We start from the raw sequence: 24,470 nt of genomic DNA on the forward strand, positions 1-24,470 counted from the left end.
CGCCTGTCTCTACTGTGTGAGTGTGTGTTTAAGAGAGAGAGAGAGAGAGAGAGAGAGAGAGAGAGAGAGAGAGAGAGAGAGAGAGAGAGAGAGACTGGGTTGCTGCCTTGTGGGTTTAATTAGCAGTGGGTTATAGACACCAACGGTCAGGTTAGCGGCTGAGCTTGCCATTTTAACACGGAGCCTGCCTGCCTGCCTGCTGGTAATAAGAAGAGCACGGCAGTGACGGGGAGAGGAAGAGTTAAGTCTGTCTGTGTGTGTGTGTGTGTTGGTTGTGGGGTGTGGGTTTTGTTATGTTACATAAAGTGTCCATTTCCTTGAGGTGGATATGCACTGACTTTGGCGGCGGGGAGGGGTGTGTATGGGTGGGGTGAAGGGCCAAACCCGGGACAAGATGTGAATATGCGTTTGGAGACGCTTCAAATGGAAGACGATTATCTGGTTCACGTTTTGTACGGGTAACGAATCGATAAGTGGTATTCTACTGAACAGTGCTGGTCTATCAGGAGCCCTGGTACACCAACTTAAGCAGACCAGTGTAACCGCTGGGAAGCAGCAGCTAGTTACCTCTCGCCTTACACCGATTACATTTCTTAATCTGGTACCCTGATCGCCACTATCTAGTAACAGATTCATCTTTTCACTGTATGTGCTAGAATAGCTACACCGCATGCGTCAACATCCCTCTTCCTTTCACTCACACTCACACATACACACACGCAGACACGCAGACAAACACAAACCCCATACGCCCCACCACTCATGAAGCACTCAGAACGGTAATATTTCATTTTGAACTTCAGAGAGCTAATTCGGGGTGCCAGCCACCTCGAGGCTACCTTTTCCAGGTGAGAACACTTAAAAGAGCACTGAAGAGCTATTAAATGCTGATCTTGACAAGTTTCTCCCTGCAACACAACAAGAGATGACTAAACGTGTCTCCGCTGCTGAGGAGGGCTCCTACAGCGAATGACAAAATGCCGGCTTGACTTACAGCCCCCCTCCCCCCCTCCTTCCACTCCCCACAAGCAACCCACACTCAGCGACTAACATCTAAACTGTCATCTGACTCTGACACCCGCTTTATGTAAACCCGTTTAAACCGTGTGAGTGTATGTGTGAGCGTGCGTGAGTGTGTGTGTGTGTGTGTAGACAACTGGCATCTCCGGAAAAACATGAAAGGACTCCCTCTGACACCGACAATCGCACCTCCAAGGCATGCCGCCGAGCAGTCATCTTTGTTCTGATGACGAGCCTGTCTTCTTTGTTGGTGTTTTCATGTGCTGGCTGGGTTACAGTACAGAGCAAGCCTCTGACTTGCAGGGATGCGCGGGGAAAGTTGAACCCAGACACTGTTCTGTTTTGTAGCAGCTGGTGTTCTGGCAAGGGTTCTTCCTAAACTGTCTGCCAAAGAATTACCTGTCTTGTCACTTTCATGTCTGATATCTACCTCGTTTTTCTCTATCTCTGTTTCGGTTTACACCAATGTATCCTTTTGCATTGGGTCGCACGCTTATGGAGTTCATAGTCACGGAGCTGCATTCCACGCGCCTCTGCCCCTTACCTAAATAAGCAGCTAAACTGCAAAATGCATTATCCGTACTGCACACAGACTTACATGTGTTTGCTTGAGACCAAGTTTACAGTGCATAAGGATAGACTGACAAGTTCTAAGTAAGTGAACTGGGGTGACGGGACGAGGTATTGGAGAGCCTGCTAATCCTCTACAGCCTTGCCGACTCACACACACATACTATGTTCCCAAGCTGCAAGGCAAACTCCACGTCCTGGACTAGCACACACATAGTCAAGATTGGGCAATGGTATAGCATGCAGTATAGTACAAACATTATGCAAGTTGTGCCTATGGATGAGCTGTGCTACTAGAAAATTGCTTATCACATTGCTATGTATGTATGAACTGAATTACCCAGTGCGGATAAGCAAACAGACTTGTCAAGCTATTGTTGCATTTTATATTCACCTGGGATTCATTTAAATCCATCACTGTCAATTATGTTTCTTGTTAGCGTGCTGTGTGTGATGATAAGGTGTGAAAATGCAACTGAAATGTCCTGTCTGGTTTGTGTGCACAAGGGACTGGTAAAAGTTTCGTTTTATTTCAGTCATGTCATTCCACAAAGACATATATTAGCCTTACTACACAAGCCAGCACTATAAAATTTGCAAAAAGGCTGTCTTAGGATCGCCTGACTAAATGCTGCTGTGCAACAGCTCCCTTTAGACAGACTTGTTTACCATATAACTGAATTTTAAGCTTTCTTCAATTTAACTATATTAGCCAACATAGAAAAGCAAATAATTTGGAAAATACATCAGAACATATCCCGTTTTCAAGAGTTTATATGCATTCACACAGACATTAACACCCTGTGAAACACACTTGCCAGATCGTTATTTCACAGTTAATTACAAATCTAATTAGAATATTCAAATGAAAGCTTTCCCTTTCATTCCTTCTTTGTGTGCGAGCTGCACGAGAGGCAGAGTGAAAGTGAGAGAGAGAGAGAGACAGAGACAGACAAACAGACAGACAGACAGACAGAATGAGGGAGAAAGGCAGACTGAGGCTCGCTCATGGTGAGTGGCAATGTGATAACCTGTAATCAGCAGTGCTGCAAACACCTTCTTCCTTTGATGTCCCTCCACTAACATCCCGGCAACAAAGCCGACCAATTACAAATGAGCTAATTAACTAAATTGTTGATGGAGCATGAAGAGTTCATTCGCTCTGGTGGCTGCACCATGACAACGGTGAATGGGGGGCCATTGTTGTGGAGGTGAGTGCGTGGCCATGCGAGTTGCCATTAGCTTTTGATGCTTTTTTACAAACCTATCAGGTCCCTCCACGCCAGCAAAGGAGATCTCCCATGAATCATGGGTGGTTTGAATCCCATGACGTTTTAAGCCTTGCCCTGTCAGCTGCCTGTCTGGCTATCTGGAGGGTTTGATGTCCCTATGAGAGACAGTTGCGTTTTTTGTTGTTGTTGTTTTGTTCCACCTTTGTTCAGCCTGCCTACAGTCACAGAGGGAGAAAATACTACTGTCTGTCTTACTATGGAGTCCATGGTAGCCAGAAAGCTTTAACTGTGGCTGACACAGCTGACGTGTGCACATACAAATGCACACACAGTGCTATATTGTAAGCGGTACGATATATAGTGCAAAGTAAGTCAAACCTACTTCAAAAACTGTCCGAAGTCCTCACAGATGCTCTCGCAGCCGGGCCACTTGCACACCCCGTGGCCATACAGGGAGTGTGAGCCTCCACTTTCCTCATGTAACGAGCTGGAGAGAGAGAGAGAAAGAGAGAGAGAGAGAGAGCGATAGCACCAGTAAATGAGAGATCAAGATAGCAAGGGGAATGGGGAGGGAGGGGGTGAAGCAGATGAAGAGAACAGAAAGGGTGGGAGGGGGGAGAGAGTAGTGTCAGGTTCATCACAGACGCTATAATGGTTTGAGGCGGCTTGTGCCTGTCAGGTTACAATCAGTGACAAAGAGGTCAAAACAGGTCAATTCAGCAGTACACTACTGAATGGTTCAACTGCCAAGGCTGAGAGAGAGAGAGAGAGAAAGAGGAGCCAATTAAAATAAGGAAGTCACAGTGACTAGTCAATACAGAGGTGGTGGCTGGTGTGTGTATGTAGTATGTGTGCGTGCACATCTACCCATAAAATTGCATGTTTAAATAGGGGTGACAGGCCAGCCTAGGAATAAAAAAAACTACCAAGTCTGTATATTGATCTCAAACCCCCCCCCCCCCCCCCCCGGACCTCATATTCACTATATGTAACTAACGTGATCAATGTGTGGACTAAACCAGTGTGTGTGAAAGACTAATTCAGCCAACACCAGCAGCGAAACTCTCCTATGGGGAGTCGAGACTGACTCAACCGCAACCGCCATCCCATCTTGTAAAGCTATTAAGGGAGGGGGTATGGCGGTGGTGTTGGAGGGAGGGCTGTGGGTCTTTCAAGTAAACATTAAAAATCCAGACGGCCATATAATTTTCATCAGGAGATTAATACTGTGTGTAACTTATGTTCTTTGAGGACAGGGGGAGCTGGGGCTCTCTGGCGCTTTTCAAATGGCACCCAAATAAGTTATGACCCCTCCTAGACAGCACATCCTATTAAAGATGACGGTTTAACCTTTAGGCTTGATGCTGCTGTATGTATGTTGTGTGTGTGTGTGTGTGTGTGTGTGTGTGTGTGTGTGTGTGTGTGTGTGTGTGTGTGTGTGTATGGTTCTATACAAGTCTACATGAATGAGAGTGTATACTGGTCTGTGTAAGTGCATGTGCACGTCTGCTTGTGGATCATGATTCTGCCTGCCTGTGTGGTCAATGATTGTGTGTACGCGTGTGGGTGTGTGGTGGATGAGAGAGTGTGTGTGTGTGTGTGTGTGAGAGGGGTGGCAGTGCTCGCACCATGTGTTTCACAGCGAGGCTTTCCCCACATCGATCCACAGCGTGTTAGTAAGCAACTCTCCTCGACGACACCCCTTGTTCTGTCATTATGAGATGCCACACACCCCTCGGGACAAAGGTGGATAAAAAGTATTTTTTCACCCCCCCCCCTTTCTCTTGCTGTACACTTTCTCCCTCCCTCTTCCGAGGGACGTCTTCCTTTGGAAGATATCTTTTTCAAGCCCCCTTTTAGTGGTGCTGGAGAGATAGCATCTACTTTAAACCAATTACACAGCACTTCCACCGCCAGTGTGTATCGCCATCTACCATGCACACACACGCACACAAACACAACTACCCTTCATCCTTATTATAATATCGCCCAAGAAAAGCCTTTGAATAATGCATAGACCAGATAGGCAGATATGTGAACAGTGTTTTGGTAGTGAGCGCGTTTATAAAAGATGCCATCACAAGGATAAACATCCTGGAAACGCCACTCAAGGCATCACGTATTCTGTTTACATGACAAGCAAGCAAGGGAGGTAATTTTCAAAAGCGGGGTGGGGGAAAAAAAAGAGAGAGAAAGCACTAAATACTTAATGTACAAGGAGGTTACCTTGTCTTGCCTGCCAGAGAGGCTCGCTGTGAGCGTGTCTGCCTGTCTGGCTGCCTCTCCCTGCTTTTGATATTTGTGCGTTCAATAGCACGCACAGTCCCCAGGGAGAACAAGGTTGTTATTTTTTTTTGAATATTACCAAGACGCTAATAAACTATTGAACAAACAAACAAAACATCACTCCATCCCTGTAGGAACAAATTCTGTTTTGTTTTGGGGTTGTTTTTTTTCTGCTGCTTTAAACGAGGGCAAATACCCAACACGCCTGTATGGCGCTCTGATGTGTTCCCACCAAACAACTATAAAAACATCACGCCGAGCAGAGGATTTGCATCCTGTTTACATGTGGTCCAGGTAAACAGCCAACCGCGCTAACTTTTCACCCTCGCTCCCTCATCTTTCTCTCCCCGCCTGTGCTAGCGTGTACCGCGATGGCGTGCGGTGCCCCAAGTTACCTCTCTCGCTCCCGCTCCCGTTCCCGCTCCCGTTCCCGTTCCCGCTCTCTTCTGTGATTGAGGGCGGGGGACTGTCCGTTGGCGATGGAATGGTGAGAGATTGGTGGCGAAGCTTTGGACGGGTTGGAGGAGGAGGAAGAGGAGGAGGTAGTCGAGGAGGAGTTGTTAGTGGAGAGATCTAGGCCGCCGCCGCCCCCTCCAGTGCCACTGCTGCCATGTTTAATGCCGTTGTTGTCCTCCATGCTGTGGGTGCTACCTCCGGTCACATCCTTCCACAACTGCTGGAGCTCTGCGGGGCTCAGGCCGGCTGGAGGGGTGGACAGAAGAGAGAGAAGACCGTCAGAAAAAGGGAATGATGGAGTGATGCCTAAGTCGCACCAGAATTCATGACAGCAAAATTTCGCAATAAAATCAGTTTATTTGAATGGAATCATCACGATTGTTCAACCCTGGTGAATTATGACACCCAAGTTCTGCACCGAAGAGTCACACATGAAGGAAGCTGTCGTGTCACATTATCTGAATAAATACAACAAACTCTATACCAGAGGAGCACAAATTGACCACAATCTTGCTAGCCACAGCCAAAATGCTACCCACAGTGCAGGGAGCTTCCAGTCCTGCCAGTCTGCAAAGACATGTGAAGGAATCTTACTCTGCCAATTTCTAGTCTGACCTGGGCTTCACACAGTTGAATGCAGAGGTTTTGCCGGCATGCAGAGGCACAAACCTGAGGAGGTTAAACACTGCATACAATGCTTGAAAAGATGTATAAAGGCTTAGATTTTCAAGGCTTTGCTCTAGGTGGCTCACTGGTACCCCCTGCCGCTACACCCCTGACCTGAAGTTGACCTCGGCCACCCAGTCGGAGCACAAATATACCACAGGTTTCCCCTCACTGCCCATTTCCGCCCACACCGACTTTACATAGGAGTGCGTGCCTCTGTATTTTCAGGCAGACCAAGTACCAAGTCTTCAAGCAATTGCTTCCTTTATTCTGGAACAAGATGGCAGCCCATTATTACGGTATTTCATATCATGCTATGTACAATACATCTCCTGTCGTGTTTGTTTGATACTTTGGCCGACCATTTGCTTTACCACGTGATGACTGAATCAAATGCCATCTGATTCTTTGTTTCTCGTCTCCCTGTCCATTGCAGTACCCCCCCCCCCCACTTTCCACCATCTTGGTGGTAAACAACAAACATAGGTGTTTACTTGGCTCAGAAGGAGAAAATGGAGCTGGCTCTCCCTCCTCCCCCGCCTCCTCAATTTGCAGGCTCTCAGTGAAGGCAGTAAACAACAACAACAACAACAACAACAATGGTGGAGGAGGAGGAGAGGGAGGGCAGAGGGGAGGAGAGGAGAGAGAAGCAGGGGGAATAGAGACAGAGACAGGGAAAGAAAAACAACAGACAGAAACACAGGCAGCAGGCAGGGCAGAGCTGATAGAGAGATAGAAAGAGATCGAGAGAGAAGAAGAGAAAGCGAGAGAGTAAAGTCAGAGGTGGATAAAGAAAAGAGAAATTCAGAGAGTTAAAGAGAGAATGAGAGAATAGAAGACCATGCCTGACAATAAGGGGAGTTAGAGACAAAAGTGGAGGGCAGAAGAGCATGTAAATGAGAGGGAGGCAGACAGACAGACATGGAGAGGAAGTGGGACACAGGGCTGCATAACAATGAGACAAAAGAGGGACAAGCTGAGGGACATGAGGTCATACAGACAGCGGGACAGAGATACCTTTTGAGTTGGGATGGAGTGAGGGAATACCAACAGAAGAGATATGATGGACACATAGAAACAATGACCATAAAGCACACACACACACACACACACACACACACACACACACACACACACACACACACACACACACACACACAGACAGAGCCTTCCTCCTGCTGCTCACCACCTTCCAACACATCTCCTGCATCTCCTTTCATGCTGAAACGTGGAACCCAGAAGCGACTGAACGCTGGCACGGCGTTTGTGTGTCACACGCTCACAGCACATGACAGCAAGCGTGGCTGGCTAACCCAACACCCCACCACGACCACCCCCATTTTCCTTCCCTTACCAACCCCCCGCCTCTCAAACCATACCACCACCTCCCTGTCCTGACCCATTCACCCACATCACCGCGTCTGTCCCCTTTCGTTACCTTGCGGGGGCAGGGTCTGTCCGGGCAGGGCGGCCTGGCCGGGCGCGGGTGCGGGCCCAGGCAGTGAGAGCAGGCCCTGCCGCTGCATGTTGAGCAGGTGCTGCTGCTGCTGGAGCTGCTGCATCTGCAGGAGCTGCTGCTGAAAGACGAGCTGCTGGGCAGCCAGTTGCTGCTGCTGCTGCTGCTGCTGTTGTTGCTATAGAAAGGAGGAGAGGGAGAGGGAGAGAGAGAGGGACAGAGAGAGAGAGAGAAAGAAGGAGAGAGAGGAGATGGGAGGGAAATAACAGAATAATTAACAACTGAGACAGAGGAAGAGAGAGACAGAAAATGAGAGAGAGGAGAGAGCGCAAATAATCGACAGTTTTTTTCTTGTGTTGTTTTTTTTGTGGATTGCGTGCGTGCAGGAGAGACTGTGTGGCTGCAAGGATCGCGAGGACATTTGCTCGCTCACTGCCACCGTGACCTCAGCTGTACCCCTCTCTCTCTCCCTTTCAAGCTGTGCTCACTCATACCTCACTCCTCTTCTTTTGTTTTTTCTTTTTGGGTGGGAGGGGGGTGCGGTGTTCAGTAGTAGGGGCTCTCTTTCGCCTCTCTCGCTCATGCACTGATATGCACGTATCTGCTGACAGACTGGCTCTCAAGCCCGACAGTGTGTGAAAATTGTGATTGTGTGTGATACTAAGCCTCTGGTCTAATCCTCATAACTGACAATTACTTCTCTCATCTTCGCTGATGGTCTGTTACAGCTGATGTCTGTGCATTTGTGTGTGTGTGTGGGAGGTGGTAGCACATGCATTCATACTAATATGCACCCCCCTCCCCCTCTCCCGTCCTCCTCTCTGCTTTGCAGAGTTGTTTACCGCCGGCACAGACAATCAGTTGCGTAAGCCCTGTGCAAGACAACAACACAAAAACAACAACAATAAACAAAATGGAAAACATTAGACCGGGGCCCCAGCAGGAAAACAAGTTGGAATGGGGGTTGATGAGGGTGGATGGGGCCGATGAGAGGAGAATTTAAATAAATAAATAAACAAATAAATAAAGCAAGCGTTGGCTCTGAGCAGCACAACACTGCCATGATATGGGAGCCCTCCATTTTACCGCCGACCACATTAAAACTTAACACACCATCTTTTACACTCAAAGTCATCTTACACTTGACACGGGGTATTTTTTGGAAAATTTGATGAAAAAACCCAACCGTGTGTCTCTCTGTGATAAAACTTTTTTTTTCCCTTTCCTGATCAATTTAACTGCCTCCCCACACACAGACCAAAGTCATCTTACACGTGACTGGGGGTATTTGTTGGAAAATTTGATTGTCAAAGATGGTGTCTATGATGGTATACTTAAGTGGTATATGAGTGGAGGGGATTCATGTTGCCTAGTTGTGGCTACTGTGGGTCATGGTTCTGAAGTGAACAGATAATATTATATGATTCAAGTCATCCAGCTATCGAAAAAGAGTGGTTTGAACTTTGTCTTTCTATCAAGATCTGTTCATCCGTTTTTACACTCTTCTCTGCAAAAGTACACATGCAAAAACAAAGCCACAGGGGCGTCCAGGTGGCATGGTGGTCTATTCCGTTGCCTACCAATATGGGGATCGGCGGTTCGAATCCCCGTGTTACCTCTGGCTTGGTTGGGCATCCCCACAGACACAACTAGCCGTGTTTGCAGGTGGGAAGCCAGATGTGGGTATGTGTCCTGGTTGCTGCACTAGTGCCTCCTCTGGTCGGTCGGGGCGCCTGTTTGGGGGGGGAGGGGGAACTGGGGGGAATAGCGTGATCCTCCCACATGCTACGTCCCCCTGGTGAAACTCCTCACTGTCAGGTGAAAAGAAGTAGCTGGCGACTCCACATGTATCGGAGGAGGCACGTGGTAGTCTGCAGCCCTCCCTGGATCGGCAGAGGGGGTGGAGTGGAGATCGAGACAGCTCGGAAGAGTGGGGCAACTGGCCGGATACAATTGGCGAGAACAAGGGGGGGGATAAAAAAAAACACACACAAAAAAAACAACAACAAAGTCACAAACACAGAGAAACACATACAGACCAACACGCAGGAATGAGTGTACTCATGTGTTATCTTCATGCATTTGTGCCTCACAGTGGTGCTGGGAAAAATCTGGGGGGGGCAAAACTTGTGAGGCACTTTGCAAGAAAACAGGCTGCATAATGGCGAGAGCACCCCTCCATCCCCAAACACACACACACACACACACACACACAAACACATACCCACCCCCATGCACACAAACACACAGTGGCCTCAAGAGAAATAAGGGAGCAATTTCTATTCCATGTTTGATGGCGTGGCCCTGCAAAATTCTATTCACAAATCCAAACAGAAACAAAGCCGCCGGGAGGTCAGTTGCAGATTCCTGTAGGGCCCGCATAATGGGCCACTTGAAGAGACACAGAGAAAGATGGCAGAAGATGGGGGGAGAAAGACAGAGAGGGAAGGAGTGACAGAGAGAAAGAGATGAAAAAACCCAACCGTGTGTCTCTCCGTGATACCACTTGTTTTTTTCCTTTTCTGATCAATTTAACTGCCTTTGCACACACTGTTTGGATTTGGCCCCACCTGGCTTTGCAGGTATGGTGCTGTGTGATGCGCTAACACCTCTATGCTAACACGGCTAAGGCTGTCATGGTGGTCCCTTCCTCTGTGACAGACAGAGTGACTGAGAGAGCCGTGTCTGTTGAATGGCCGCCTGTCACTGTGATTCATGAGCATCTTACAATCTAACTTTAGTAGCAGCTGTGTGTGTGTGTGTGTGTGTGTCCCTAACTGCCTTACCTCTTTAACCTGCTTGCCTGGGTGTTGCTGTTGGAGTAGCTGCAGGTGGAGCTGCTCCTGTTGTTTCTTATAGAACTCCTGCAGGTGCTGCTGCTCAAACATGAACCACACACACACACACACACACACACACACACACACACACACACACACACACACAGCGATAGAGGTTTTGATTGATTAAATGTAATGGACTTGCATATCTCTAAATCTCTGTAGTAACACAACCATGGAGTGCTCGTATGCAGCAAAAAAGTGACCGGTCTTGGCTGAGGCTCTGAACTGTTTCTATCTGTAATAATATGGCATTAGGACTGTTAGTTATGGGGTTTTCTGACTGACATGCACAGAAAATGACAAGAAAAAAAATCCATTACAATAACTTTGTTGACAATTTAGTTTAGTCTTGGCAGCAATATTTCAGCACATGTTGAATATGAAGAGCACATCGTTGAACATCATAAATTAGAGTCATTTTCTACTGTTTTTGGCATATGTGCCCTGGCCCTCTTTCACAGTGCTCTCCATATGGACTTTTAATGGTCTGGCACAGTTCTGCAAGGGGGGAACAATTCATCACATTAACTACGTATTTGGCTGCCTGAACGCACCGACATCCTTTGCAGTGGTGGAGACAAACAGAGTAAACCCTCTGAGGGGCAGCTTTACCGTTTTGGGCTGATTCCTTTAACACACATTTCTGTGACAGCCATTTAAAGGACAATTTCAGTTTTACACCATGGGAACATCAGATGGCTCTATAGCCCCAAACAGCAGTGTCGGGAACCAGGCCACGAGAACTGCTTGGTACTTGCTGCACAAAACGTAGCAAAACTTAGCAGCCATTGAAAATAAATGGGTGGGCTTCGTGAGGGCAACTGTGAGATGTTTGGTAACACTTGATCTCATCGGCTTTAATCAACAAGAGCACTTTACCCTTTGCTCAACAAGCATGGCTTTTGGCCTCTGTGACTCCATGTCATTGAACAATCGCCGGGTGTGATGCAAACCCCTCAACAAATCCCTCCTGAACTCCTCTCAAGGTAACACAAAAGTTCTCCGTAACACTGCAAACTGTGCCACATGACTTCCAACCTTGCACCCATTACTGTAGTCCTGCTACTTATTATGTTTAGCTACACCCGCTTAGTGCAGGCTAACGTCCTGCTTTGGCCAATCGCCGAAAGGAAAATATCGCTAGTCTCACACGCTGCGGGTCGTCTGATTGCGACTCGCAATCAAATGCCCATTCTGAGGACCCTAAATGAGAGGGAAGTAACGGGAATGACTGACACTCTTAATTAAATCACCCCCCGTTCTTTTTTTCCTTCCCCTTAATCAAAACGACAAACGAGAGACACGTTTCAACTTCGACAAAGGACTCCGTGTGTACTCTCACGAGCCGATTCTGAGCAGTAGCATCTCCCGCCAGCTACCATCCCACTTCTGCCGTTTGTCAGAACCGCACCCCCAACTCCCCGGGTCCCCGATGGATGCCTGTCGGGGAATTAAACCATCGATATGCCAGAAACAGTTAATTAGAGGTGACACGAACAAGTGTGTCGATTCCATTCTGGCTCCTTCTTGCAAAGTGTGTCAAGGACAACAGGCGGCGATGAGTTGGCATAAGTGACTGTGGAGGGCTGAAGCGGCGGCTGGCACAAAAGTGATACATGAAAGACGAGTGTGTGTGTAAGTGTGAGACACGTGCATTTTTGCGCATGTTAAACTGTGAAGGCCAGCGTGTGTATTTAAAGGTCTTACCGTGTCTCTGTACGCTAGCGGGTTTGTGTGTCTAGATGTTTTGTTCACTTGTATGGATATCTTCTGGTCTGTGTTAATGTGTACAGTAAGATGCGTGTGGTTATGCACTTGTGTTTTATTTTTGGGGATAAGACGTGTTTGAGATCACCTGTGTGTTCATCTGTTTGTATGCATCTTACAGTGTTTGTGTTCATCTGGGTATGCCCATTTCTGTATGCATGTGTTTACCTTGATTTGTATGTCTCAGTGTGTCTGGGGCCTGCCTCTAGGTGTGATTGTGTGTGTGCATGTGTATGTGTGTGTGTGTGTGTGTGTGTACCTGTGCCTCGGAATGCATCTGTGTACAGGTGACTGGGTACTTATTGTGTAACTAGATGCGAGTCAAAGTGTGTGAGACTAGGTGATACTGTGGTTTGCTGCTGCAGGGGTGCGTGCGTGTGTGTGGGTGTGTGTGTGTGTGTATGTCCGTGCACACCTGCTGCAGCATGACGGCCTGCTGCTGCTGGAGCAGGGCCTGCAGCTGCTGGGGAGAGAGCACTTGCTGCTGGAGGATCTGCTGCATCTGCTGCGGCGTGATCACCTGGGGACTCATCATGGCCACTGACACTGGAACCTAGACATGGATGGAGAGCCAGGTGGGGGGGGGGGGGAGGGAGAGAGAGAGAGAGAGAGAGAGAGAGAGAGAGAGAGAGAGAGACAGACAGACAGACAGACAGACAGACAGAGTGTGTAGTAAGGAGGTGTGTGGATGGGGGAGGTAGGGAAGAGATGACACAAATGAAGCGAGATATGGTTACAATAAGAGGAAGATCAAACACAGACAAGAATGAAGAGCAGAAGAAGAACAGAAAGAGAAGTGGGGGAAGATTGAAAAGAAGATAAAAGAAAAGAGCATCAGAGACGTGCGTCAGGTCTAGTGGTTCCACTGGGAGCAGGGTAATTGGTGACGACGAGGTGGGGAGAGCAGGCCTGCCGTGGCCCTGATGGTGGTCGCCTTGATGAGACACTGAAGGACAGATGGGTGCTGTGCCTTTGTGTTGCTCGCCTTATTTTCCTGTGTGCGTCTCTCTCTCTCTCTCTCTCTCTCTCTCTCTCTCTCTCTCTCTCTCACACACACACACACACACACACACACAAACCGGCCCCTCACCACCGGGAAAAGTGAGGGATTTAAATAGATGTAACCTTAATTAGCAAGACCCTTGCATCTCCCCACCCAACCCTCCACCACCACACACACACACACATGCGCCCACACGAACACACACTTGGACTTCGCCTGTGAGTGCTGCTGTCGTGAAACGGCATGAAAACGCACAACTCCGATGTTGATTAAAATAACAGTGGCGAGCAAAGTGGACACAGTGCGGGCACGATCAGCGTGACATGGTGGGGCGAGGCTTCGAGGTTGGAGTTCAAGCTGAGCAGACTTCCGATGGTGGGAACGGGAAGGTTCTTTGGTGGGGGTAAGGGTGGGGTGGGGTGGGGGGTTCTCAGTGCAGCAAAGGGAAACAGGAAAAGATTGAGTCTTGAACAATTGTGTTTATGAAGGAGAGAAGCTCTTTTGTGTTTTCTTCTTCTTCCTTCTACAGCGAGCAGAAAGTTCTTCAAGTTTCCCATTCTCACGAAAGCAGCCAGAGGCACGAACCTCTCTCGCTCTCCACCGACGTGCCATTCTGAAAAACTCATGTCATTTTTTTTTCAGGTGATAACAATCATTAAAATACGAGCTGTCAAAACTGCAGTGGGAGAACTTCACCAAAACAAAACAAAGATACACATATTTCAGCCAAGTGCTTCTGAGGCAGCGGAGCACGCCGCTGCGGAGGCAGCACATCAGTAGAGAGAGGATGCGTTTCTCATTGCGCCCGCCTTTGATTGTGCGCACACATTCTGACAGGGGAGTGCGGGGTAACATTTATATTACCGTTCAATTTCTTCTTCGATTCCTTACGCCTGCTTAATAATTGAACAGAGAAAAGACAAACCCGCTTGTTAAATGTTGTTTACTCTACGGTGAAGTTCGGAAAAACAAGGTGAGCGAGTGATGTGGGTTGCCGACGCTGCACACAACGGCTTCCCTTTTGTGCTGCTAGACTGTCCTCTCACCTTCTCCCACGACTGCCTGTGGCTGAGATGGCTGACCTTCATCTGGACACTGTCAACCGCTGATCACTAGAAACGCAACTGCCATCCGCTCATTTGACTGAACGGGGTTTCCAAGACTCTTTATTTGTTAGTCTCATTATACGAGTACAAGAGAGTACAATTCTTGTGTTTAAGCTCCTCAACACTGCAGCAACAACAGTAATACATCACAACAACAAAAAATCAGTCATAATAATAAATAGTGTGTGGTGTATGTAGGCTGCTGTGGGTGTGTAGGCCCAGCTTTAATAAATGTGCACGTGTATGCAGCTGTTTTTATATTTGTGTGTGTTTGTGTATGCCAAGCTACATCTGTGTGAGTGCGGGTTGCAAAACAATACTCGCATGGCCTGATGTTTTCCCGTCTGCCCTGTAATCTGCAACACAAAAATCACAGGGATGGCTTGAAACTTCTGCAACAGCGGATCCAATAACAACATGTCACCGGGCTGTTTTGCGGTGGCTTGTCAACAACCACTCTTCAGACCGGTGTCTTGTGTTGCAGCTATACAATTAAACTCACTGCGCGCAGCAACCCCCTTCCCTGACACTAATTGTGCCTGTGTTTAGCATAGAGCTGCCATGACAGTAGCTAGTCTGTATGGCGTGTCAGGGGGCCAATAAGACATCCCGGTCCTCATCGCCAGCTAATCAAGCTGCCTTGATTACTTTCCACGCATGTCTCTCGTCCTTCTCTCCTTGTTTCTCTCTCTCTCTCTTTCTCTCTCCCCATCCCATCCCCTGCTCTCCCGTCTCGACCACCTCTGTCAGGCCTTGACATGTCCTTGTTTAGCTCCCCTCTCCTCCACGCCTACCCCACCACCACCACCACACACACACAAACACACACACACACACCACCACCACCACCACCACCACCCCAGGTTTTCCCCCCTCTTTGATTAGCCGAGACATTTGCATGGTCACTACACATTTTTCATTTTAGAAGTCATTATGCATTAGTGGCTCCTGATCGCCCGCCTTGACTAATCCTGATGAACTGAAAATCACAGCTGAAGGTCAACTTCCAGCCGGCCCTGCTGCACATTCATATTCATATTCAAACAAATCCTGCCTCCATTGTTCATCAGGGTCTTAGAGAGAGGGGACTCCATCTAACATGGAGGAGTAGTGGTGGTGGTGGTGGTGGGGGGGGGGTGGAAGAGGAGAGTGATGTTGTGGTCCTTTTTTTTTTTTTTTTACTCTTCCGGCCCCACTTTGTCAGAACGCAAAAAGAAGACGAACGCACAATGGAGCGAGGCGCCGAACAAAAGCCGTCAAAAGTTGCAAATTAAGCAGGCTGTGTGTAATTATGCAAATGCTGTGCTTACACCTTCAACGTTATTAACCCTTGAAGGTACATCTGCGAGGTAAGTAATTACCCCCGCGGTCACCCCTGGTTTTGTGCCGGACGCCGTCACAAAAGGACAGCGCGGCAGAGGAACAACATGAGAGATGCGCTCATTAAGTGTATTAATTGGATGCTCGCGCAGAGATTATTTTTTTTCCGTTCTTTATTTTCAGGTTCACAAAAGGGACACAAATTAATAAATATAGGATTTTCCAATGCAAACACGAACGCATGACCGTGCATATACACATACAGTGTGCGAAAAGCTCAAAGAATTAACCAGCATCTCTGTCTAAGGGATGAAACGGGCATCCGCAGCCCAGGCCCGTCCCCGCAAATCAACAACGAGTTATTTTAACAACAAGGCTAGAAAACCCCACCAGCCTCCAACCTGGGCGAGGGGATTAAAAGCAGAAAACAGCCAGTGAACGGAGCCAGGAAGAGCCTTTCACGCTTTCATTAGCTTCTTAGCCGAGTGATGGGTGATAATCATCTTTATTTCACCGCTCCTCCAAACAAAAAGAGGGGGGGAGAAAAGGCAGGATGAAGACAGGGAGGGGAGTGGAGGCCCTGGCCCGCGTCCATTGTCAAGCGCTGCACAATGCTAATTCCAGCATTTAACTGCATGCTTTTCTGCTTGACGTATCAGAGGCTCCAAGATGAAAGCAGATAAGTAATTGCTCTCCTGGTTCTTATTCTTTCCTGACAACCCATAAATTTAATTTTACACACACGTTCATTTACATTTTCGAGTATATGACATGATAATTGCGGGAATATAACACCTCCATTCGGCGGGATACTGCACAGGGGCTTGACTGACGTGAGCGATGAATTGAAAGGAACAGGGGGCTGAATTGCCTCTCCTCGAAATGATTTTGCCACGAAGGGACAAAATTAATGAGCATTTACTGGACGGCAGCAGTGGCGTGGCATAAACATCCACGCGCCATGAAAAGACCGTCTCTCCCCCATTCCCTCACCAAGGATTACAGAAGAGGTGCCATGATAGCCAATAAACTTGCGCTACAGTTACTCTACAATAAAAAAAGGCCATATTACCAACACACACACACACACACACACACACACACACACACACAACATTAACATGATTTCCTAAATTATTTGAAATTAGCTACAGCTGATGTGGCCAATGGGGAACTGTAATAACATAAATGATGTCATCCCTTTTTTAATATGTACAAAGTTGGATAAAAAGGGGCTCTCAAATGCTCCCTACACATCACTCATATGTAATAATGTCATAATGACACTTGTATGAAACATAAGCTTGTTTCAACAGAAGCCTGCATGCTGTGTGAACCCAATTTTTTATGTCCCTTGCATAAAGCATAAGAAGAGACGTTGGAGTAAGACGGCTATATTGACTTGAACTTTGAAGCCATGTGGTTTGCTCCCAAAGTTGTAGTGTAGAACAAAGGACCTTTAAATTGGCACCTGATGTGAAAACACCGGCGGGGCCTTAACCAGAACAAGTAGATCATTACACCGCTCTCGGCACATCGGCAGCCTGTAACCCGCCCCTCCAATGCCTCGTAAAAAGGTCAACCGCTCCCGTGGCGTGCGCAGGTATCTCTTCTCGGCAGAATCGGTGACTTGGTCTCTCGTTATGTCTGATTTGCCGGGGCATTCTGGCATTAAATACAAAACACCGCATCTCTGTTGTAGGTTACGCTGCTCAGTGGCTGGCCAGCTCAGCTGTCTGCATCCAGCTATCCGGACCAGTGGACAAATGCACTTTCAGCAATTACACCCACTCCACTGTGTGGCACTTTATCTTTACGACAATGGGTTTTACGAGCAAAATCAAATTACCTAAAACGAGAGATAAGCGGTGAATTGGAGCTCAAACTTAAACAATTAAGGGAGTCCGACAGAGAGGAATTCATTTTATACCATTTCCCTCCATACAATTCACTTAGTGGTAATAAGCCGCGGGAAGTCGGCGATTAGATGTCGGGCATAAACATCACAGGGGGGCAAGTATCGACGACGGCCACCGATCTGGCAGTGGTGGACAGAGGTCTGAGTTACACTGCAGATACTGTTAAGATAAATGCAATGAGGAAGGGTAGGGTCCTAGCTGGTAATTACTGTGGATCCTTGGTAGAGACAGTCACTGTTAATTAAGATGCTAGGTCCATTTTACCCCGAGAGAGAGAGAGCGAGAGAGAGAGAGAGAGAGCGAGAGAGAGGAGAGTGAAAGTGAACAACCATCCCGCTAATTTCTCTGATTCCCAGTGGGCTTTCCAGAGGCACAGGGACCCAATCTTGGAGCCCCCCATTGGAGTTCATGGACCACTGACCCCTCCATTCCCTTTCAGCTGACACTGCTCATTTACTAGCCAATTACTGCCAATGGTTGTCAGACCGTTATTGATAGTCAGGGCTGCCCATTCGAGGACCACCAAGGCTACAAGGCAGCCAGCCTGGTGGATGACTCAGAGGCGTTCTCACACAAAAAGGCTTGGTATGCAGAGAGTTAAATGGTTTCGTTTATATGAAGAAAGCAGGTGTTTACTGTGTAACAATGCACAGACACACACACAGGTACACTCACACATACACACGTGCATGCATGGATGTGTGCGCACACACACATCCACACAGATGCAAGCTGTGTATTCAGATTAGGGAGATCAATACTCAAGATTGTCAGGAGCAGAGCTAAGTAGATTACTAAATGTTTTCCCAAATCAATTTCAGTGGCAGTTTGACGGCAGTTCATGGCAAGTGCAATCTATCATAACATAAAGACCCATCATGTAAAAGCCTCTGGTAAGACAGTCTTACGAGATTGGAGTAGGCTTCAGTACAATTTCCATATTGATTTATCTCTACATTGATGGTCATTGATTAAGGCGAGGCTCCCACGTGCACCTGGGTGACACTGTTGCTGTATGCTGCTTGTAGTATGAGCCGAACAAATCGGCCGACTTTTATCGTTAAAGCAGCACATCTCATTACCTGCTGATGCCTCCCTGCAGCTTTTTTCCAAGCTCGAACCGAAGATGAGAGAGAGAAAGAGGACGGAGGAGAGAGACGGAGAGAGTTAAAAGAGAGACCGTGTAAGAGAGAGCTGAAATAGAAAGAAAGAAAGTGAGAGAGAAAGAGAGAGAGAGAGAGAGCGAGCAAGAGTGAGGGCAGGAGACGCTTCCCTCTGATGTTTCAGGTAATGCGGCCTCTGCCGGATCAAGCCTCTTCATCAAGTGACACAGTAAATTACAAGTGCTTCAAGCAGCTCAGTGAATTACAGTTCATCACTTGGAAAGTCTCCCCCCCACCCCCCCACCCAAACATCACCACCACTACCGGGGCCCTAGCGTATCAGATCTGCCGGTTAGGATCCAATTAACACCCTGGCCAGAATCATCTGATTGCATGTGTAAGAGCCGGTATAACTCGTTTATTGGGCCCATGTATCTTCTGTCACGAGGTAAATTTGTTGCTGCTACATCAAAGGTCTGAGCTACACCCCCCCACCACCACCCCCTCCCTCCCTCCCTCTCTCGCTCACTTTCTCTCGATCCCCCAAACTCGGCCACCTCGCCTTGGGGTTGCATTTCAACTTCTTTTGCATCACAATGATGAACCTGCTCTGTCCTCACAATTTAGCAATCTGGTCCTGTAGGTGTTGTAAATGCGGCGGGGGTGGGTGGGAGGTGGTAGCGAGGGAGACGGGGAATGAAGAAGATGACGAAAAAAAAAAATCTTGTTTTCTGGTTACAGAAGCAGTAACCAAGGGTGTTTGACTAAAAAAATTTGCTGACGTTTTTTTTCTTCTTTCTCTCTCTCAGTCAACAGAAGTTTTCCTCATGAATATCAAAATATCCCCCCCCCCCATCTTACTTGTTCACCCCCTTCGTTGTGATAATTTCTCTCTATTTTGAGATTCGACCAGAGGGGATGCAGGGAAAAGATATATTCATAAATGTAAATGTGAGCCACTATTCTTTAGCCAAGTACACTGGAGCCGCACTCGGTTTTTACAATTATACTTGATCTAACCTGCACTTCATCTCAGCTTCACGGGCCACTTTCCTTGCATCTGTGTGTGTGTGTGTGTGTGCATATGTTCCAGATGGGAGGCTGTAAGCAGATGAATGTGGCTTTAGAGAAGCCGTCGTAATATTGGCTCAGTGGCGAAATGTGTGGACCTGACCTTTAAACACGACACTCCTTGGGACGGCCCAGCAAGCCCGGATGATCTGATTGGCTAAGGTAGAAAGCCGCAGGATCTATGGAAAACAGCCGCCAACGGGCCAAAATTCAACGTCCTGCCTCATCCATAAATCATATGTAAACCCAAAACATTTTTGTTTCGTATTTCACGCAGTTGGAGCAAAACGCACTCCGGATGAGACGGTTCTGAGGTTCTGCAACGACGGGTGATTCCCCCCCCCCCCGACAACGCCGTTACATCTCCCACCACTCTCCAACACTTGTCGGCACTTGGGATTTGCATGTCTAATGAGTGAACATTGAGTAGGGGGTATTCAGTCACTTGGAGGAGGAGCAGGAGTCAGGGACAACTTCTTTGTTATTAGCACCGAGCGTACATCCACTTCTCAACCTCGGCCTCCGTGGATCACGTCGTATGGGATGTACAGTGTAGGGGAGGCCATCGCTTCCTCCACCAGAGACACACGGCAGACTTGTTCCAATACACACACACACATACACACACCTAGTGAGTGAGAGGAGCCTGCTTTGTTCATTTGCAGCTCGGTGTGGGAGAAGGACCTCGTTATTGCCGCATCACACTGTCAAGTCCGCCATCTGACGCCCTCACAAGACTGGGTGAGGGGTCATTCTAGCTGCTCTATATGCACCCCCTGACATGCAGGGGGTGTGGCTGTGTCACCACAGCAGCCTTGTGGTGACAGCACAGGAGGAGATGTGGTCAGATAGCCTGTGTGTGTGTGTATGCTGAAGATGGTCAACTCTGTGTGGATGTGTTGGTGTGCGAGAGAGTGAGCGAGAGGATTAAATGAACCTGTAATCATATGTAGCTTGCGTCAGTGAAGTCTTTAGGTCTTGCACTACCCACACCTCCAGACATAGATCACTGGAACCAACCCATCTTGTCCAAGCTGCACTAGGTGTGTTAAATGTCCAGGCATCAGAGGTCAAGGGAGTCCAGTTCTAATTGCTGATTAATATTAGATCAATGTGGCTGAACAATCTGGGGAACCAACCAAACGAGGCCGGAACAAGGCCATCTGACAACTTCAGGTGACTTTGTGAGGTGATAATCACTGCTCTCTGAAGTTTGTGTGTGTGTGTGTGTGTGTGTGAGTTTGTTTGCCGAGTCTAACGCCATTGTGTATGCGCGACCGTGTGTTTGGGTGAAACAATTGTTAGATTCATAGGTCTCTGTAATCCTCATCGCCTCTCCTTGTCCGCGTTTCTTTATTTGTATTCCAAATGTCAGCGTGTAAATGCCTTTCAGAGGGGGATATTGCCACACAGAGGAAGGGGAAGAGAGGAGGAGAGAGAGAGGATGAGACCGGCGACGAGAGGGTGTTGTGCGCCTTGGGAGAGCCGTGTAAGCAGCACCGGTGGAGGCGGGGGGGGGGGATTTACGGGGAGAAATAGGTGTTTATTGAGTGCTCCCGTGGGCTTACTGTGTAATAATAGACCTGTCACATTACGCAAATGTGGAAGAGCAGCTTGTGCGCGCATGCCCATCGTGCACACTTGTACATGAGTGCTGCTGTGTTATGCGTGTGTTTGCAAGAGTGTACTTTTGCAACTGCGTGCATGCGCACCGTCAACAACTGAGACACGCCGACGAGCGGGCGGGCAGAATTAGTCAGCCTTTAGCCACTAATGCGCGTAATTAAAACTGCGAGCTGAGGCACTTAGATGCTTGTGTACTAAATAATTTACATGCCGTGATCTATGGATCATTTCCCACTCTTAAATACCAAAGATGGCAGAAGAAGGGGCGAATAAAAAGACTGCTGGAGGATTTATCAGTGTCTCCGCCATAAGCAGGCTGTCATGGTAATATTAATCCCTTCCCCACTTTCTGCTATGCTAATCATACAAGGGGATCAATCTTCTCGATCCCCCCCCCCCGCGGAAAACATGTAGCTAGGTGCCAATTACTCTTATCGAGCCTCCAAGCTAATAAAACATGGCACTTTGGCAGCTATTGTGGCCTTGTAATCCAGGTAAATAACGCCGCTTTATTGTGCAAACTCCACACAGACAGGAATATTAAAAACTCCTCCGGCGTTGGGAGCAGGGAGAGACGGCGAAACAGAGTTTTTATCATCAAACCAACGTCTCGGCAGCTTTCGACCGGTATTTAAACAGGGGGCTATCAAAAGATAAAATGGCATTTCAAATGGCCAGATTTTGAGCGCGCGCAGCAGATCGGCGGCGCCGTAAACGCGAACCAGCATGTTTTGTGCCGGTGTGAAAGCCTAGCGGACTGTGTCACGGAGAGACTCCTCGGCGCCTCTCCACAGAAGCCCTGCGCGGGGACTTTTTTTTTTGGAACAAAGAGGTGAGGATGTTAATAAAGGCTGGATCAACAGATGGATTAGCTGGAGCAGAGGATGGGCAGCGCTCCGATTCATATTGATTCATATCGTCAACGTGAGGCTAGGATGGAGTAAGCAAATGTAAATATTCAATATTTACCATCTGCTGGTGGTATTAGAGGCAAGGGCTTGGACAGGGGCTGACGGCTATCACACGCACACACCGCTCTCGGCCAATATTGTTCTTCACGCCGCGATTGCATTGCGCTGGGCGACTATGCAGGCATTTGTAGATCTGCCTTCCGTTTGTTTGAATCTCTTTGCTTCGGCGGATGGAGACTCGAACGAGCAAAACGCAGTGGACCCCGGCAATATGCTACAGAGCGGTAGGGGGCTCCTGTTTTATAAACAATTCATATTCTCCACCTCTGTAATGAAAAAAATTCTCACCAGAGAGGAAAAAAATAAAAAAAAAAAAAACAGCAACAAAAGGACATATTTATAATTCCAGAGTCGCAGAGGATGAATATGCCGATAATATTAACACTCTGGATGTGGGCGAGCTGAATTATTTAAATGAAGAAGCGTGACGACACCTTTGCGAACCTTATCTCTTCTCTGGCGCGTAATTAGGTACACAGGGGTGTGACTCCAATTGAAGGTGTCGCCATTGTTAGACTCTGTGAAAATATTAACGGGCGAGGTTAACGGCAATTTCCTAGTCTTTAATGAAATGCACAGAGCCCCTAATGAGGTAAACCAATGCTCCTTGATAGTACTTATTAGCTGAGTGGAGGGCACAAACTCTGGCACTTCAATTTCAAATGCCTAAAAATAGGAAAGAAAGGGGGGGGTAGAAACATACAGCAGATGTCAAGGGGCCTTACATAATTTGAACCAGCAAAACCAACTAAGTATCTTGTTGGCTTAAATGAGCAGAAACAAGGACTCTGCCTGTGGTGGTGGTGGTTGTGGTGGTGGTGGTGGGGGGGCTGCTGGCGATAGATGCTGCAACAAATTGTGCATTGAAATTTGCAATGAATCGCTAAAGTAAGTTATCACTGAAGGGTGAGAATGACAGCTACGCACTTAAAATTAGCTGTCTGTAAAACCCACCAATCAGGCCGACATACCTTTCAAATAACAACTAACCTCCGGGTGTGTGAATACCACCATGGATCCATGGCACGGCCGTATTGAGATCACAGATGCCCACCCCCACCCCTACCCCAAAAAACAAAGGTTGAGAAAGTAAAAAGTAAAAAACACCACATTGAAAAAACAAGGACTTCCAGGGATGGGGGTGTGGTGGTGAGAACTGACTCCAGGTCTATCTTTTTTTTCAAAATATCTTTTTCCGATTTCTTGTGTTGTCTATATGATGTGCAAAATTCCCGGGGAGCAGCCTGTCCGGGCTTAGAATTCCAATGACAGGTGCGAGGACTGCGTCGGCAAATCAAACACACTTGTGGAGCAGAGGAAATCTTCTTTTCAGAGCAGCATGTATTATGGATGGACTTAAGAGATTAGAGAGGAAGCTGCTTTACCTGCAGTGGACGCTGCTTGTCCTGGCTCTTTGGAGATTTCAGGCCACTGCCTGGCTGCTGTAAGAGTAATTGCCTCGCTGCTTGTAGAGCCTGGGAAGAAGGCAAGGGACACAAGAGGAAAGACAAGACAGAGAGAGAGAGAGAGAGAGAGAGAGAGAGAGAGAGAGAGAGAGAGAGAGAGAGAGAGAGAGAGAGAGAGAGAGAGAGAGAGAGGGAAAGAAAAAGAGGATTTGAATTTTCAGAGACCAAACAGCCTTCTGCAGTGACAAAACCCAAGTCAGATGTTGCCTGGTAGCAACACGCTCCGACTTGGTTCAACACTATGTGGGAACTGCATTTTAGCGACATTTCACACAGCTGCGCTCAAAGAAAGACAGTTTGTCTAGAGAACACTTGAAGAGCAGTGTGTGTGTGTGTGTGTGTGTGTGTGTGTGTGGTGGGAGGATGTTGGGTTGGCAGGGAGGAGGCATCAGTAGAATTGACCTGTCTAGTGTGTGCTCAACTGAAATACCCACTCTCTGCAAATTATCGCCACATTTGCATATTCATAATATCAATTTGAAGTAGAGGCAGCGCCATGCGAGTGTCCCCGGGAGCTGTAATTAAAGTTGACAAAATCAACATCAGATTACCTTTAGAGTGAATTAACTGGCGGTCCAGGTTTTACACT

At 47.7% G+C, this 24,470-nt stretch overlaps 1 protein-coding gene across 1 annotated transcript in view; it reads right to left on the reverse strand.

Annotated features, from left to right (window-relative positions):
- foxp2 (forkhead box P2) overlaps positions 1-24,470 on the reverse strand; it is a 64,396-nt gene that overhangs the window by 27,771 nt on the left and 12,155 nt on the right. The window contains exons 2-7 of the mRNA XM_056276677.1: positions 23,801-23,890; positions 12,712-12,849; positions 10,473-10,562; positions 7,669-7,864; positions 5,504-5,810; positions 3,205-3,309 (exon numbers count right to left, since the gene is read on the reverse strand). Of these exons, the coding sequence (XP_056132652.1) occupies positions 3,205-3,309; positions 5,504-5,810; positions 7,669-7,864; positions 10,473-10,562; positions 12,712-12,849; positions 23,801-23,890 (926 nt within the window). The remainder of the gene's footprint in view (positions 1-3,204; positions 3,310-5,503; positions 5,811-7,668; positions 7,865-10,472; positions 10,563-12,711; positions 12,850-23,800; positions 23,891-24,470) is intronic.

This window comes from Lampris incognitus, chromosome 3 (genome assembly GCF_029633865.1).
Source record: "Lampris incognitus isolate fLamInc1 chromosome 3, fLamInc1.hap2, whole genome shotgun sequence".
Taxonomy (NCBI): domain Eukaryota; kingdom Metazoa; phylum Chordata; class Actinopteri; order Lampriformes; family Lampridae; genus Lampris; species Lampris incognitus.